The sequence below is a fragment of the Carassius gibelio genome, chromosome A16 (assembly GCF_023724105.1).
Source record: "Carassius gibelio isolate Cgi1373 ecotype wild population from Czech Republic chromosome A16, carGib1.2-hapl.c, whole genome shotgun sequence".
NCBI classification, from domain to species: domain Eukaryota; kingdom Metazoa; phylum Chordata; class Actinopteri; order Cypriniformes; family Cyprinidae; genus Carassius; species Carassius gibelio.
In genome coordinates this window covers 8,679,848-8,699,242 of record NC_068386.1, presented here as the reverse complement: position 1 = coordinate 8,699,242, position 19,395 = coordinate 8,679,848, and the positions used below count along the sequence as shown (strand labels likewise).

Below are 19,395 nucleotides of genomic sequence, written 5' to 3'. Positions count from 1 at the left end.
AAAGTTATTGCTTCAAAAAAAAAATCATAAAAGGGTTTTTCTTTAACTTCAGAAACTCTCTTTAAAGTTTTCAACTGTTCACATTATTTATTTAATTTCTAACAGTGGACATAAATGAATCGTCGCCATCATTTTTTCCTTTAAAAGTCATCTCAAATGATGCAACTGCAAATTTGGTGATGGAGCACAAACAAATACTACTCAATGTTACAAATTCAGGAACAGCATGATTTCATCGTCCTAAACCTGCCTTAACCTCCATCAGCGCCTAAATACGTCCAGATGGATGTAAAGTCTCTGACTGGGATCTAAAAACACAATGTGCTTTGCGGGAAAAGAGGAGGAAAGTGACTCCAGACAGCAGGCTCGGTAACTCAACTTTAATCTCCTGTTGGAAAGGACTGCCATATAACCACAATAAACCGACAGCAGACCTGCAAGATGATACAACGGGAGATTACACAGAAATGTGTTTTCGAATTTTCCCCACCATTTCACAGGTGTGCCGCTGCTCACACGTCATCAGCGCCCCGAAACAAAAGACAAAATCACATATTTCTATACAGAGGCGCTCTTACACTATTAAAATCCTCTACTTGTATCACGTTTTCTAATCCGTCACTTCATCCCCCTGGAGAATATACATGGAACAAATGTCTCTGATTTATGATGGACATATAAAAAAAGAGTGAGGAGTATTTCTGAGTATGGAAATGCAAGGCTTAGTTGAATCGTATGTTATAATAGCAGTGCATTACTGGTTCAAAACAGGTATATGTCAGCGTGTGCATTTGTGTTTTTCCAATTAACGAGCAATCAATGTAATAAACTTATCACTAGAGATCAACTGATTTTACTTTATCACCCTTTTTGAATGTTTACAGTGTCCAAAAATGTACAGTAATTCCTAAAGGATGACCACAATTCTTAACTCTATTATGATATACTACTTCTACTGATAATAATAATTATTGTTGTATACAGTATAAGCCCTTGTTTTTTCTGTGTTCTTTGACTGGTCTCGTTGCCTGTGGAAGTGCTGGGAGTTGTTTTCAGTTCTGCTCTGCCTGTGTTGCCTTTTGTTCCAGAATCAGATGTGTTGGATTTTTTCCTTGATGCCTGGATTCAATCTTGTTGCGATGTTTTATTAAATTTATATACTGCGCTTGAAACCTCCACCTTGTTTCTGATGCACTCACTGTTACACCTGACTTCGAACTGCAGTATTTATATAGAGTAGCTACATTCCATGGCTTATATTTATTCTAAAATCCACATTATAAGCATAAAAAATAGCTAATCAGCTAGACGCACCAGTTAAAAAAGGTCAAAATGCACAAAGTAAAATTTGGAGGTTGATGAGAAGATGACTAAGCAGCTCAAGCAGAGACACCGAGACAGACAGAGAGAGAGAGAGAGAGAGAGAGAGAGAGGGAAGGAAGATGTGAAGGACTGCAATCAAGGAGGACAGACACAAACAAACCAGGCTCTCTAACAAGGACAAGCTCTCCTCAGAATTATTCAATCCTGAACAAAGGGTTGAGGTTGGGCTGATTAGTTTGGTCCAATTAGCTTCTGCTGGTAGATGTTGTAACTACACCAACTGGATCCAAAATAATCTTTTTTCGACGGCCATTTCAAAACAGCTGTGTACGGCCATAGAACCAAGCCATCATGTGGAAAGACAAAAATACTAACAAAGTAACTTTTTGCGCTGCTTTAGAGAAGAGGAAGAGAAAACTAAAGGTGCACGTAAAAATCTAATCTTAATATATGTATTGTGATTCTGTCTTCTAACGATTCTAATGGATTCAAAATTCTTAATACTGTTCCTCGCATTGTTGTGCTCTGCATCTCTCTCTCTCTCTCAGCTCAGCTCCAACAATGAACTTTTCCAATTATACACTTATTTTCACAGCTATGAGAAGCATTAAACATGGATGCACGTACAGTCGTCCTACTGTATTAAAGCTTTAATCAGGATAAAACTGTACATTAAAAGCGAACAAAAGCTGTAGCATTTACAAATAACAGCGTATCAAAAGAATGAGACAACAACAAACAAAAAACATCGGCCTACCATTAAAAACCGTGCTTGCACTGGTTCTGCACGATCCTCTTCAATAATATCCTCTGCTTCTCAATCGGGGCTAAAACTGAGAAGCGATATTAACAACGTCGTTTTTTACAATAAAACCGGAGCACATGCTGTTGAGGTGAGGGGCCGGACATTTAGACACGCACTAGAGGCAGTTTAGCCAATCACAACACACTGGGCTAGCTAACCAATCCAGCTTCATAAATGCAGGAAATGATTATGCATTTAGCATAATGCATAATGCATTCAGGCTAACAATTTTTACCTATCATGTGTTCCTTGGGAATCGAACCCCCCACCACATTGAGGCTATCAATTTTTACCTATCGTGTTCCTGGGGAATAGAACCCCCAACCACATTGAGGCTATCAATTTTTACCTATCGTGTTCCTGGGGAATAGAACCCCCAACCACATTGAGGCTATCAATTTTTACCTATCGTGTTCCTGGGGAATAGAACCCCCAACCACATTGAGGCTATCAATTTTTACCTATCGTGTTCCTGGGGAATAGAACCCCCAACCACATTGAGGCTATCAATTTTTACCTATCGTGTTCCTGGGGAATAGAACCCCCAACCACATTGAGGCTATCAATTTTTACCTATCGTGTTCCTGGGGAATCGAACCCCCAACCTTGCACTTGATAGTGCAATGCTCTACCAATTGAGCTACAGGAACACATGATCAGTGTTGTTTTTAAAAATTTTACTCAGAAAGTGATCAGATCATTATGTAAATTATGTGAAAAATACATTTTTTTTTTATTGTTGCACCCCAATAACACAATCTAGCCTAGAAACAAACCAGTGAACCACCCCTTTAATGGATCTGACCTAATGTCTTCTTAATTCTTCCATTTCTTTCTTCTACCCACAATCAATTTTCATTATTTACACTCTTGTGCCTTTTCTTATAAAATGTGTCAGGTTCAATTACTCTTTCGTAGCTTCAGCTTTGTTGTGCAACATGGCGGAGAGAGAAATACGCAGACACAGATTTGGTGATGTGATGTGCATTTAATTGGAGGCCCGTGAGAGACAGAACTGAGCGAGAGAGAGCCGATACAGAGGGAGAGGTGCGGATGGGTTGAAGCTAGATTCTTTTTGGCAGTCCTGGCAGGCCCGATAACATCTTTAATATTTGATAACAAGTTCCCACTATCTATTACACCTTCACCAATAAAAGCAGAAATATATGAGCAAGCAAGGCATACGGGGAAGATTCAACGCAAATATTTCAAACTTTAGTTGATTCCTCCCTCTCTCCATTATTTCATAGTGTTTACTTGAACAAAAGAGCATAATTATGACAAATTCAATTTAGGCAATAAGAAGCCACTGATTTGGACAATGCAACGTCAAAATAATCAACCTGTGAGATTGTTTATTAGAAATCTATTACCCTAAAACCATTCACTACAGTTATGAGGAAAAAACATTGTTTTATATGAAACCCTTTATTAAGAGGCAAAACAAGAGTTAAACAAACAGGCTATTAGCTGATTCCAAATATGGTTTTGGCCCGGGTGTCCTTGTTATATGAATAAAGGATTTAATTTCATGAAAATAATCAGTTTAATGATTTCAGCTCAGGGGAAACACAGGGTATGGTTTCGCTGATCTCTTAGCACTCACTTCCTCCTATGAAAGCAAAGACCCCATGTTCTCAAGAGAAGTGGACCTCTTTAACTAAAGCAATCACTCATATGAGCTATGTAGACAGGATACTGATACAAACACTGGATAATATTTGAACATCATCGCTAAAAGCCACATCGTCCTTGGAGAACTAATCTTAGAAGCTTTCCAGTTAGGATTTGATTTTTATTTTATTTTCTTACTAGCTGGTCACAAAGTCACAAAGTAGCACTTAATGCACATATTTCCTCCTTTATTCCTTTATTCATATTCTTTATTAATCAATTACTTTCTGATTGTAGACAATGTTTCTTTTCCCCTATTTTGTTCAATTTGTTTTCCTGTTAATTGTGATGAGGCAATTGTTTGCCAAGTTTGACTCCCCTTTGGCTGAAAGGGTCTTAACAGACATTGCTAACATTAGTTGGTAATGTAATGCACTATAAAAGTAGTTTTAATGCATTCATTATGCTTTGTAATGCACCTTACAATGCACTGTACAATTTCAAAAATAACTGTCACACCGCAAGCTTGAGCAGTGAATTTAAAAATTTTTTGGGGTGCATTTTTCGTGTCCAGTCTGAATACTCTGACGAGTCTGCAGCTGCAGTGACGATGAAGGTATGCTGACATGAAGCTGAAGCTTCTCACTCCGGAATACAGGAAAATTCAGCTGCAGAGAGTAAACAACATTCCACAAAAGACAACACTAAAGGTCAAACTGGGGTCATGCAAAATGCCTGAGATTAAATGTTTTTTGAGTCTGAAAGCGAAGGTCTAAGAACCTCCTCAAGGTAAATTTACAGAGTTCATGGGTTTGACCAGGATGACACAGAGATGGGCACACAGCTCCATTAATTCTCGTTATGGTCTCAGACTTGGACAAGAATTTACTCTTATTTTCAAACCTGTGTGCTTTTTCTTCTGTGGAACACGAGTAGTTTCTTTTAAGTACTGCCTTAAAGCAACAGTTCACAGTGACCTGGAGATGTCAAGCTTAAAACATTTTTTTTTAAAAGCATTATATGACTAATGCACTTAATTTAAACCGAATATGACACACCATTATTATCTGCAAACTTTGGCCGGAGAGGAAAAAATAAAATGCTTATACAGTAAGTGAAAAATGCATTACATTTTGACTGCTTTCTCACACAAGCCTATTGTGTGGCTTTTGAAGACTTAAAATATAGTCATGAAGTACATTCATAATGCTTTTTTTCACTGTAGTCCATGCCTGTATTGTATAAAGCACAATATAAATAAAGGTCACTTGACTTCTGGAGCTTGATAGCCACTGCATACAGTTTTGGAAAGACATGAGGATTTGCATTTTTAGATTAAGAATTTAATTACGGCAATTGCTAAAGGGTCAAGTGTTGTTGCCATTAGAGATCGTCTGAATGGCCTCAAATATAACAGATGTTAGAACTGAGCTTAAATTATCTGTTTTAGCAAACCAGCCTTGATGTTGCACCCGCTGAGACTGTGGCACAGCTCTAGTTTCACCACTGATCAGGACAGTCTGCCATCTTCCAGGACCAAAGTGTGAATTAATATGATTACTCCCGCTGTGAGAAAACTACGCTGAAAGAGGAGCAAGTTCATCCTCTCATCAGATGCACAAACTATTATGGCAGTCATTTAGCCACTGGTTTCCAAATGCAGAGCCAATATGTCTACAACTTTCTGCATACACACTCTTTCACTGGTAATGATGAAAGACTAAAGGTCTGTGCTCTTATAGAGTTTTACAGTGTACCATTATCAATACACAAGAAGGTCTATAACACCTGGAGAAAGCTATCTCTTTGCAAATTGTCACATAACATATTATATAAAGGAAGCTAAAAATGGTCAAATTAAACACTTGATTGTTTTTCAGCCAGCTTGCAAGCTAATCATCATCATGAGCTTACTGCCTTTGATTACCTCAAGCCAATTGGCATATGGCTAGCTAATTAGCTGTTTAGCGACATACGACAGCATTGTAATCATCCAGAAGATAATCACAAAAAAAACACGAATGGCAGAGAATCTAGCAGCCATTATCCTAAGCTGTGACTTCATCTTTAAGAGCTTAAAAAGTAGGAATTATATATTTTTTAGAAAACCATTTTTGTTGTTATTGTTGTTGTTGTTGTTTTTTACCAAAACACTGAAACTGAAATTTAGGTTTTCAATTAGCCAAAGACCCTAAATGAAAATAAAGTTTGGAAATTTAATTTGGGTAACTGTGTAAGTCGTATGCAGTTCAGAGCACATAGAGTGCTAAAAACGGCAATGGTTAAAAAAAAAAAAGTACAGACAATATATTTCATAATATCAGTGAAGATGCTGTTTTAACCAGATGGTTATACCATCCAACAACAAGAGCTGACAGCCTCATGCTAACCAGGAGAATTTCTTGGTTTATGGAGAAACAACATCTTTTCTTTATGTGCACTCAGCAAAATTCAAAGCGACGCAGAATCGACCATGCAGCTGTACAAAAACACAACCAATTCACCTATTGTCATGTCCCCTCCACCTTCACATCTTGTTGACTGGTGCAAGGACTATTATTTACACATGAAGGCCACATCTACTCTCTGGCATGTGAAAGTTAATTAGGTTTGAGAGATTGACAGTTCTGGATGAAGTGAACACTACTCAACTTAATTGCTTTCTGACAGCTGCGCAGAGTTTGCAGAACGGAGAAAATTAATTTATTGATGAAGCCCACTGCGTCTGCCCACTGCCCAATGGCCCCCCAACTGAGCCAAGGTTTTTTTTCTCCATATCTGTCAGCAATAGAGTTTTGTTTCCTTGACACTGTTGCATTTGGCTTGCTTAGTAGGGGACTCAATTTCTGGTAAGACCGTTGACTTGACTGCACAGACAATATTGGAAGAGAACTGAACTGAGCTGGATGATGACATCACTGAATCAGCAATGAACTGACTTTAACTGATAAACTGACTGTTTTTATTGTCCTCTTGCATTATCAGCAAGCATTATAATTTTTTTCCTGTTTAACACTGTAAAGCTCCTTTGACACAGTCTGTATCATATAAAGCCCTATTTAAATATAGCTGACTTGACTTGATCTCGCCTCCATAGCAGAGTGTAACCCAATGGTGGACCGACCATTGACACCAATCAATCGGCATGGGAGGAGTGAATGAGCTGTCATTTCGTAAGCAGTAACTTGTCTCACACGTAATCGTACAGTAGGGAAATTAGGTCACTAGTTGAGTAAGACGTGTCAACACTATTATCTTGGTCTATATTGTGGGTTTGTCTAAGCCCTACAGCACTAACCTACATTCATGATAAGATCAATGCTAATTAAACAGTGCAAGGGGCATGACTAATAAGACAGTAGTCTCCATCACCAGTTGTGTAATGCCTCGTGGTGAGGAAAAGGGATGCCTGTGTATGCTGTGGTTGAAGGAGTTCTGAAATACTATTTTTGAGTCACAGCAACTTGAAAGTCACAGCAGTTGAAAACCAGTTTACTAAGCTTGCCACTGAGATTACAACAGTTGTCAGTCACATTGCTAATTTGTGGCATTCTTCAAGGCAAACATGAATTAATTTGCTTAGAGCAGGGGTCGGCCAAATTATGGCATGATGTGCCATTTTTAATTTTTCTGGTTAACCACTCTTTTTTTTTTTTATGTTTTACTATTTACACATCTCTCTCCCTCTCTCTCAAAATGGCCAAATTTGAGAAAATATTTAATCACTGGATATAGCTGTCAATCATTTAACATTTCTATCGTAAAACATATTAAAAGTTGACTAATATTAAATGATTTGCAGTTTCATCTAACCTCGCTCTCTTTAAGGTTAAACTGACACTTCACGCTCTGCTTCTGTGAACGGTAAACCCCACCTACTTTGATTTGATTGGCCATCTCAGTCATTTTGACATTGATGAGCACTGTTAGACTGATGAGGCTTTGATCTGAAGCCCCTGGTATGTGTAGCATTCACGCGCGCATCAGTAGACTAGCGCAGGTTAATTCTCACACTTTAATAGTATTTATAGCTCCTAACAGGCTGTGTGACTATGAGAAGTTATTGCCTAAAAATGTACGTCAGTATTAATTTTTTCCTATTGCTCGTGTGCCAGCGATTATCCCTCTGCGTGCTACTATTGACACTCCTGCCATAGGTTGCCGACCCCTGAGCTAGTCCATACTGATCAATAGCTGGTCCAAGAAAGTTATTAGTAGATTAGTCACACAGCCGTTTTTGAGAATCGATACAGTATCGCCAAACAAAATATTGCGATACTACCGTCACGTGTATCGATATTTTCTTACACCCCTACTAATAAATATATGAGACTAACCTAAAACAATTAATGACCCTACTGAAGTGGCTAATTATCAACTTAGACAAGCTAATGTTTGGCTTAGACCAGCTGGAATCTAACATGTTCTATAAAACAGCTACAAATTTCAACTGTATTTTCCAGTAGAGTTACCAGGGTACTTGACCTATACCATGGTATTGACTTGTTACTCTCTAAAACCATCATATAGTATCCAATAGCACTGTTTAATCCTTCTATTGTTAAATGAAACATTTGAACACACATGTAAATATAATGAATGTGACATCAATCAATGTCAAAAAGTAAGAATAACTCACAAACATTCTTTACGCCCAAAAACATGGTAACTAATTCAAAATGGTTTCTCACCTGATACTCATTTGGCCAGAAAGTGCTTATTGCCAGTTCCACCTGGTGCCACTGTCGTCCATGTGAGCCAGAGACGTTCCACACGGGAATGCCGAGCGGCCCACCATTGACCCGCACATAAACCTGCAGCGCCCCCGGGCTGTGGCCGTCTCTGCTGTACAGGAAGTAGCTGAACTGCACGCAGTGCGTGTCGTTTTCACTTAGTGTCTGCAGCAGAAGCTGTGCCCTCTGCCCCGCTGCATGCTGGGAGGAGTTGACCATCATGTAGGAGCCTTGCGGAAGAAGACAACACAGCAAGAGGGAAGAATCAGCCAAAGGCCAGTGCCATTACATACAAAGATACATTCTCAAATATCAACTAATTAAAGCAAAGTCTTAAATTTCAATCACATATAAATTTCAGAATATTGCACACAGGTCATATGAAGCATTTTTATGATACTTTTATGGTGCTTGTTTTGTCTTTTGTCCTGGAAGTGAACAGTCACTGTATGTTCCCGTTGTATGGGAAGCAATGCCGTTCAAAATGCTTCTTTTGTGTTAAGTCTGAAAAAAGAAAGTCATACAAGTTTGGACTGACATGGGGTAAATCAGGGGCGTCGCTAGGCCCTTTTTCAGGGGGCATAGCCCCCCTAAACTTATGCCCAGCCCCCCTAAAAAATTATTTGATTAATTAATTAGTGATCGCTTCAGTCCCCTTTAAAAACTCATTTGAAACGGTGGCAAGCTGCATCAAGTTCCGACTCCTCCCCTGATCTGAGTCTGCATGGATTCAGCGCGTTTTTCAATCCACAGGGGCGCCGAGCAGAGCGAACATCAGAGAGTACAAGGTGTGTGTGCGTGTGTGTGTGCGTGTGTGTGTGTTCTCGCATCCAATACCAATACATCTTCGCTGCGTTCACCTTCAGCCTTTATCACGGTGTGACGGTTGTTTTTTCTTCCAACAAAAATGAAGCGATTAACACCCATGAAAACATACTTTAGAAAACGATCATGATTTATTTTAATTTACTTTTCAAAATTCAAAACATATTATTGTGTATTTCGGCATTACATTATGCAGCCATTCACAGAAATGATTAAAGACACACATCATTGTCTGAAAGTACTAAATGGCACAGAGAGAGAAACATCATGTGGAGTTATTTTGTTTTGTATTATTAAATATGGTTTTGTATTAAGTAATAATGAATCATTAGTGTATCATGATACATATATTAGAGTAAGAGTAAAGGGATCTGTGATTTTTTTATTTTTATTTTTTTTTTTTTAAGTAATTGATTTATAGAAGTGGCAAATTGATAATGGTGTTATTTTTAATAAATAGAAATAAATATAGAACAGATTAAACATATTGCCAATAGACAATTACATTAATACATGTTTTGTCTATATTCTTAATGAATATTAGCTGGTTAGTTAAATGATTTGAAATGAAATAAATTTCCAGGGGCTGACTTGATGTATAACCAACCGTATTGTTGATTATAAAGGCTAAAAAGCTAAAAATTAATAATAATAATAATAATAAAATATAATAATTTATTTTTCATTGTAGATGAAAACATTTTTTTGTCGTGCGGGAGTAGGTCTGCAAATGAGCAACAGTCAGGTGAGAATAGAACAGACAGCCTCACACACACAATACCACTGTGTTCCCAAGATTCATTGCAGTCATTGAATCCTTATGTTGTTTTAATTTTCTGCCAATTTCCACGTACATTTCATAAGAAAAAGCTGTGGTATCATCAAAGGATAAACATGAATGTCCTAATACTGAATCAGGAAGTCTTTATTGTAAAAATCTACATTCCCAATTCAAAATTTTCCAGTGACTGGTCACATCTAAAAAACTGTATTAGTTTTTTTTTTACAGTGTTGTATATGGCTCAGTCAGTACTCCTACTCCCATATATGAAATACAGGGAATACAATGGAAAAGTGGATTGCAATAAGGTTAGTAGTATACAACCCTACCCTAATAGTCAAATAGAATTTTTTAATCATACCCTTATTGGGGGCTGAGCCCCCCTAAAATGAAAATCTTAGAATCGCCCCTGGGGTAAATGATGTCAAAATTTTAATTTCTGTCACTCTGACTTAATTCGTTCATTAAATATAGTATAAAACCGACAACTGAACATGAAATATTTCTCAGAAAAAAGAAAAAAAAAATCTCATCTTTGCGTGGCTATAAACATTTGTGGAGAGCTTTAGTTCATATTATAGTGTGACTGCTTAAGGAAACAGGCACATACACACTAAGCTCAGAGAGAATAATAGAGACTGAGGGGGAAATAAATATCCAGCTTCTCTGCGGAGCATATCTGCTGTATTACAGCCTCCTCAGAAACTTCTGTGTAGTTTTCCCGTGCCTACTTTTCAAAAGCCCTTGTTTGTCTATTTGTCTCTTTCCACAGAGTATCTCTCCCTTCAGTGAGTTCACAAAGGATGACAATTTTGGCATTACTCTCTCAATACAGAGCACAGAGAGAGAGAGAGACAACACACAGCGCGGAATACTAAAATGTCTTTCATGCTCTTTTTAGCCTCGAGGCTCTCTGTCTCTGCGCAGTGTGACAATTGCAAAATTTCTCTGTAAAAAGACAGAAATCTGTGAGGTGTTGGTATAGCAACAGGCACAAATACTCAAAACAGGCATATACATGGGTGATTCTTCAATTAGAGGCATTTTCTATTCCCTATTTTAAAGGAAATAAATATTCTAGATATTCTAAAGATGAAAATAAAAACAATAAATGTTTTTATTTTTCTAACAATCGTTCTACTTTTCAATTATATACAATAATATATCATAGTTTTTAAATTCTCTCACTTTGAGTATTTTTTTCCATTTAGGTCACAGATATTTTAACTTTATCTACATATTAATTGTGTCCAAAGGAAAATTCAATATGTGGAATAATTCCGAATCTCTCTCTCTCATATATATATTTATATGTCTGTGTGTGTGTGTATACAGTATATATATATATATATATATATATATATATATATATATATATATATATATATATATATATATATATATATATATATATATATATATACTGTATACACACACACACGCATATAAATATATATGTGAGAGAGAGAGATTTGGGATTATTCCACATACTGAATTTTCCTTTTTCCATTTTTTTTTTTTGTTTTTTTTTTTTGGATTAATGCATTAATGATTAAACTGATTAAATAAAAGTGACAATCAAGCCATTTAAAATATTACAAAAGATTTATATTTCAAATAATTGCGTAATTCTTTTTTTCAAAGATTTTTTTACAACTACCAGTATTCCATCACACTAAACATTCTAGAAAGAATCACTGCCTATTTACAAATATTGGAATATTACAGAAATGTGGACTGATGAGTGAACACATGGGCAATCTGAAGATCAGAAACATTGTTTACATTTTTTATATCATGTTCGACAAGAAGCTTCAAGCATCTTTTGAGTACAATGTTTATTCAGTGTTCCACAAAAAGTGAAAAATGTCATTACCGTGATAAACACTAGCAAAAATCCACACTATTCAAAAACATAGTCATTTACAAGTCAATTAACAGAACATGTAATAATGATTTAAATGAAAAGAGAAACATAATTTCTCAAGATCATATATAGTCAAACATGCCTGTAATTGAAAGATCTCTCATAGAAGTACACAAGGGACCATTCGGTTTGCTTGTTATTAATCAGCATGACGAGCCGTTTACACACAGAGGGCGGTGGGACAGTAGGGTTAGGGGCTCCTTCTGCAAGGTGACGCTGAATGAATAATTACAGCTGAAGCATTAATACACACACACACACAAGAGAAGGAACCTTTAACCATGGTTTTTCTGTCCTCCCTAATCAGGACATGCCAACCTAAACATCCTTCAAGTGCTTATCTGCTTAGCGAACAAACAAACGCCGCCTTGTGTAGCTGCATCTACAAGACAACCATCACTCTATCCCAAGGTCTTTGCAATGAATCGCTTGAAAAATACGAGACAGGACCAGACTGTCCTTGTTGCCTTGGTATCAAAGGTGCTTTTACTGTGTATGGGCTGACAGAGCTCATAGAGAAGGGAAAAAAAAAAACCTTTGTGAAAAATAAATATATATATTTTCCTAAGATGAAGGTTAACAGCTATGAATTACAGTACCTAGCAAAAAAAAAAAAAAAAAAAAAAAAAAGATTCTGACACGTAGAAATCAGCTAGTCAGTGCAAAAAAGCTGGCATTGTGAAGACCTGTATGGCCCTTGATTCTAACCTCATTACTCTTTCATCTATTATGTACTGAATGATAACAGCTTATTAAATATATACTAGCCACAAAAAGTGTTTGACCATGTAAGCAGCATTAAATACGCATATATGTATCCATCAAATCCGATGCTTTTATTTAAAATGATGCAAGCATATATTTCAAGCAAAATTTGCCACAGAAAAATACATTTGTTTTATCTAATTTCACGTGCACACAAACATTAAGAAACTTGGAGAACTAATAGCTAATGGAACCAGGCCCTCTCCAAATTACTCTATTCTTGGGACAGCCCGTGATTTAAGTATCTCTGGGTGTACATGTTTGTGTGAAAAGCCCTGCTCTCTCAAGGCATTCTGGTTAATTAGATTTCCTCAAGGCCTCTTTATATTGTACTCCAGAGACATCGAAGAGCACATCACAGAGAAGAAACGAAAGATGGAAAAGAAGGGTAGGCAGGAGTTGTTTAGAGCTGTATTAAACATGCACCTCATACCACAGAAGGGCTGTTGGGGGTCACTGTAAGCAAGGAATCATGTAGTTCATGAGGCACTGTTAATTTTCTCAAGCCCATGAAGGTAAAGCTGTTGACTTTGATGTAATGGCTAATTAAAGCCCTCAAAACTTCCGTCACTAAACTGCTGCCAGATTAATAAACTAGATCAACAGATATATGGAAAATAGATATTCAGGATGCACAATATATGAGTGGCAATAATTAGCAAATAAATAATCTGTTCAAGCCAATGCTGGAAGCAAATACTATTACAGCTTTTAGTCTAATTTGAACAGTAAATGTATTACTATTTTTATGCCTGATTTCAAAACATACAATTCTACTGTGGATTTAAATGCTTTAACTGCTGGCATCACATCTGCAATTGGTCAAATAAACAGACAGCCCCTACTCAAACTCATGTCATTGGTTGAGTTAAGTTTGCTTGTCATCAAGATAACACATAAGAGTAAAATACCACAAATGATAACTTTCCATGCACTGAAGAATGTGTTTCTTTCCTGACATTTGCTGACAATAGAATGCTGTTTTCCTTAATGTACCAATCACACAGAATGTGCTTTTGGATTTTTAAGTTACAATAAGCATGGTTTAGAGTCACATTATTTTATAAGTTGAACTTGAGTGCCACTTCTGTAAATTGGTGCAATTTGCTCCAAAAGACTTGAGACACGAGTGGTCAAACATGTCTGACTATTTGCACTGAGAAAAATGTGACAACCTGTAAGATGTTTGAGAGATAATCCACAAAAAAACCACGCCTATGTCTAACGTGTCATAGTTTTGTTCCTGACTGAATCAGAGTTTTTGAAAGTTGTTTCAACGAATTATTCAATGACTCATTTACAAACAATATTATAAGGCAGCATATCTAGGCTGCCGGTACATCACAATGTTTTGTTAAAGAATTTTTTTTTTTCTGCATTTGTCATTTGGCCTGTTTTGAAGGATGCATCAGATGTATTTCCATCCTTCAATCGCCCACAATCCTTTGAAAATGAATCGCCACTGAGCTTGTTCAATTTCATTATGTTATGCTAGACAAAAATATATTTTTGCGATACAGCATTATATTTGATGTAAACCACAGGCAGTTGTCATTACCTTTACTGCATTAATAGAAAGTCAGTTAATACCAAAATGTTCAAAAAAAATTATTTTTCCAATTATAATTTTTAATAGTAGTTTCATGCTATGACCGCAGAGACGGAAACATTTATGACATAGCCATGTGCATTTATTAGACTTTCTCCTTCTAGCATTTAATGCATTCACTGGGATGCATCCTTCCATTTAAAGCATCCAGTGTTCTGAACAAGTCTTTTGATTGAATGATTCAACGATTCCGTCAGTAGGACAGTCACTTAATTTGTTCTCGAATTAATCGTTTGAATGAATGATTCAATGACTAACTAATAAGAGATTGTGTAATAAACTGACATATGTACTGACTGAACCAGACAGACAGATATGTATTCACAGACTATTATTGCAGTGCAACCAGCATTTCCGAAAAAGCTGCGACGAAAATGGTGCAAAACACATGTTGACATTTGAGAGCCCACTACAGAACTCTCTCAAGGAGACCCTGATTGAATTCAAAGTGGAGAGCCTGCGCTTCATCGTATCATCTGAACCCAAACAACAGAGCTGACCATATATCTCATCCAGTGGTCCGAGAACCCATCTGAGTACACTTGCACCCTGTCCCTCTCTTTCTTACAGGTGGACGTGGAGGAAAGAACATGATACATTGGCGCTGACATTTTACTTCTCGCTATCTTTTTCTCCTGCCTCAGATCAGAATCCAATCTCCAAGAGCCAGCGTGAAACCTCCGAAAGCCTCGGCAGCTGCTACAATTTCTCCCAGAGGACTAGACTGTACAATATTTAATTTCCCTTAAACCATGAGCATTAAGGGAATATTTCAGGATAATCAACAGCGTCTGGGGCACAGAGAAAAACATTTGGACATGATCAGGTTTTTGTCCCCACTTTGAGTTTATTACTAAGTTCCCTCGACCTAAAACCCACAAACTAGATCCTGTTTACTGTCGATCCCAGGAATTAAAATAAAGACGTCAGCTGAAAACATGAGAAAATCTAATTCACGCTGAGATAATTTGATTTATAAAATGATCTCTGTGAGAAATGTTAAATGTAGCTGTAATTGAGTTAACCAATCATGTCTTATCGCTCCAAAAGAAGATGTTTCTGGTAATTGTACAAAGGTTAATTACGTTACAAATCTACTCTCAAGAGCAGTCGATAAAATACTCTTGTAAAGATGCTTCCACAGTTCACAGTCATTTGTGGTATTCATAAAACATTCCTACAGTGTTTCAACTAAGTCCAGGGGAATGGATCAAGCTCCTCGTTTTATTAGACATAGACAACATACATCATTCTGTGCATTAGTGATCATACATATTCAATGATATCCTTGAAAATGACCCAAAGTTTTATTACCTAGCACAGCTCTAGGTTAGCAATTCTTCTGTATAAAACAGAGACATCCTAATCACTGTCAGTCCACGTCAAGTCCAAGAGAGCCTGTCCTCTGTCTCTGTTATGAATGATGAACTTCTAACCTTCAATGTCTATTTTTCTCCCTCAACCATTTTTTCAAATAGGTTGCGTGAACTGCATCCGCACTGGAACGATAACAATGTCAGACATATAAAAACAACACACAAGGGAAATACACTGTATAAAATAAACTCAGGCTGAAATGGCACTAAAGTGCTGTACCAAAACAAGAGTATTTTGTATTATCATATAATTTTAAATGCAAACTTGTCCAAGAAGAGCAAATAACCTTCTACTGAACAGTTCAATAAGGTCAGACGTCCCTCTTGCCTTTTTGATATTTACACTACGAGTCTTCACTGTCTAACCTTTGACTAGTCACCTCATCGTAAAGCCACCGTTACATACCCACACAGGTATCCTGTTCACATAAACCAGAGATATCAAACATAAGGTGACCTTTGGTGAATTATGCCTCCAAGTCTGCTATAATCTGATAAATTCCCATCTATTCGCCTCTAACCCTCCCAAGGGCACAGGAACATACATAACGAGATTTGGAGTGATTGAGCCCATCGCCATTCACACGGTGCACTGCAGGAAAACAGCCACTCGTCAGCTAACAGAGATGCTATCGCCGAGAAAATAGAAGGAGAGAAGGGAGAGAGTGAGTCAAGAAAGGACCAAGGACAATGCTGAGATGGACGAGAGAAAGGCTGAAAGATGCAATCACAAAAAGTTACCGTGGGCTCGAATGTTGTGGCCTGAAACAGTCAGAGGAATGAGAGAAAAAAATAGGAAGGCACGGCAGATAAACAAAAAGAAACAGAAAAGAGGAACTACAAATTCGGAGAAGCAGGAACAGACCTGGGGTAAAGGCTCTTGTTACTTTGCATGAATAAGGTAGATATACAAATAGTCAGTCTAATGAATTCAAAACCTCAACATTTTGTCACACCCAGGAGGTCAAACTAAATATTATATGTTTTATTGTCTATGAATTTTTTTATATCGGCTTTGCAATTTTTAGCAAACCACTTGATTTGTAACCCAAAATTTGGGACAAACATTCATGTCTAAATAGAGTTTAAAGGCTTATTTGTGTTGATTGTTTGGAATTTAATATGAAAAAAAGAAAAAAAAAATGTTATTTTATATATATATATATATATATATATATATATATATATATATATATATATATATATATATATATATATATATATATATATATATATATATAAAAAGACTAACAAGTTGGGGATCACATTTGTGTACATTTTCCTGGAATTACACACAAAAAACACAAAAAAGTACCACAATAAAAAACACTAAGAAAAAACACAAAGACGACACAAAGCTGCCAATTGAGCAGTATCCTAAGATACAAAAGCTAAAAGGTATCTCTTTGTACCTTATTTACCCATAAACGGAACATATTAGCATCTACTGCAAATATACATATCCTGAAAGGGTCATTAAACACATCCGTGTATGGGTAGACACACAGTTAATGCTTAAAACTAGCTGCTTTTCATGCTAAGATAATTTATTATTAGAGTTTATGCATTTAAAGACTTTTAAAAGTCATGGGACACTAAAGTGCAGCATATTCACAGAATGTGGCACAGTCCATTTTTTCCCTTTTCCTTTGTTTTCCTGTTTCTTCTCAGAACTTTTAAGAGCATTTTTTTTTTTCCATTTGACCCCATCAGTGGGGCTTTGTTCGCCTCTGACATCAAGAGGCTTCAAAGGTGTGTTTGAGAATAAAAAGAAAGGTTGTGGGGGTGGGGGGGCAGAGCTGAATATAGGCGAATCAATAGGCCCTCTTCCCACTTCAATTTTAGAAGCAGTCATGCTCACATCTCGCTTCCTAAAATTGTTTAAGGCCCCTCCTGTCCTTATAGCCTGGATTCTCATTTCTTCCCATGTCTCCCAGCCTTTCTCAAAAGGTCAGCTGCGATTTAAGGCATTCTGTCTTGGATTTCTATTTTTCCATTACCCACATAAAAGTGAGAATGCTTTTGGAACACAGACTGCAAAGGAAGGCCAAGTTATGCTGTCTGACATCATACCTCTTGCCTCAACCTATGACATAAAGTATATACAAGGTGTACAAATAGATAAACCACTGAATCAAGGTATATTCTCTACAGTGAAGAACGTGCATTCTTTTGAATTTCCCAACACCTAAACCACAATTTCCTGACCCTTTTTCTACTGTATTTTTGAATAAAAGTGAAACAAGGATATTACTATTACAGAACTGAAATACTTCATCGTCCATATTCTGTTCCTAAAGAAAGTCATGATGATTACGTCTCATGTCATTTCCATGCAGCTGACATTCACTGATGTCTTTCCCCCTAAAGACACAATTACTGTGTATGAATGTGCGCTGGAATTAACACACAAATGAATATTTCATCTCAAATGAATATTTTAAACCCTGTTATGTAATCACATTCCTTCATCATTTCAAACAGGTTTTAAAAAAACAGCTAGTGGTGACTATTAGCAAACTCTAATATTTGTTTAATAGATTTATAACTAGAAAAGCAAAAAGACAACTATTCAAACTGAAACGTATTATTTTTTGTGAATGGTTAAAATTAAATATGAATTAAAATATGCACATTTCATATTCACAACTCAACAGTCCATCTCATTTATAGCTTTCAAAAACAGTTCAAGCTAAACACTATAAATTGCTTTAAAATCACGTGCACCAAAATGTATAATTGACCACATTGCAAGTAACCCCACTAATATGTTCAATCATACATTTCATTAATTGACACCTTTCTGTCATCAAACTGAATGTCTCATTAGTTCAGTAGGGATACATTTCATTAGCATTCATTAATCGGCTAAGTTTTCACATCTAAATGCAGTTACCACAGGTCCCTCTTAATGTAGTGGTACACCGAGCATGAAAATATGAGAAAGCCATTTCTTGGAATGACCCCAACAGACCAAATAGGGAATCTATTAATCACTACCGATACAATTCCAGACGATTTGTGTCATGCACAATTTGTAACAAACTCCGTCTTCACGCCAAACCTCAATTCCCTGCTCTCATGGACTTGTAAAAACATGTAAAATTAAATCTGTCACCTAAGGCTGTTTCCGGCTATTTCAAGGGAAAACGCAGGCGGTTACACAGAAGCCAATCCTAAATGCTTTTATTAATATTATCAAACGATATCTGTTTCAAAAGCAGAGCATGTGTTTGGCATTAAACTGCCTCGAGTGTGTAAAAGGCAGAAACGCACACAGCATGTAGTAATAAAGAAAGATCTAAAAGCTGCTGTTAACGGTGTGAAACCTTCTCAGTTGCAAAAATCAATTTCTCTCTCTACCGTGAAAGTCAGCGTATCGCCCAACATCAGGATTTTTACTCTGGGGTGTGACATCACCTAAAGTGTGACCTAATGTTTACTTTCACTTCCCATCACTCCCTCTCTCTCTCTCTTCTCAGTTCTTTAGATCACTTCATCTCTACACAACATCTCACACTGCTGTGCTCCAGTTTGTTAATAAATACATTTCTTGTCATTTTGTCTCGTTTCTGTCAGCTTGTCTTGTCTCCTGTCACTGTTCCTTTTGTATTTAATAACATTTGGATGAAGGTTT

At 36.8% G+C, this 19,395-nt stretch overlaps 1 protein-coding gene across 11 annotated transcripts in view; it reads right to left on the bottom strand.

Annotated features, from left to right (window-relative positions):
* LOC128030519 (receptor-type tyrosine-protein phosphatase U) overlaps positions 1-19,395 on the bottom strand; it is a 181,291-nt gene that overhangs the window by 74,154 nt on the left and 87,742 nt on the right. For all 11 annotated transcript variants that reach the window (XM_052618210.1, XM_052618212.1, XM_052618215.1 and 8 more), the window contains exon 3: positions 8,434-8,705. In XM_052618210.1, coding sequence (XP_052474170.1) covers positions 8,434-8,705 — 272 coding nt within the window. The remainder of the gene's footprint in view (positions 1-8,433; positions 8,706-19,395) is intronic.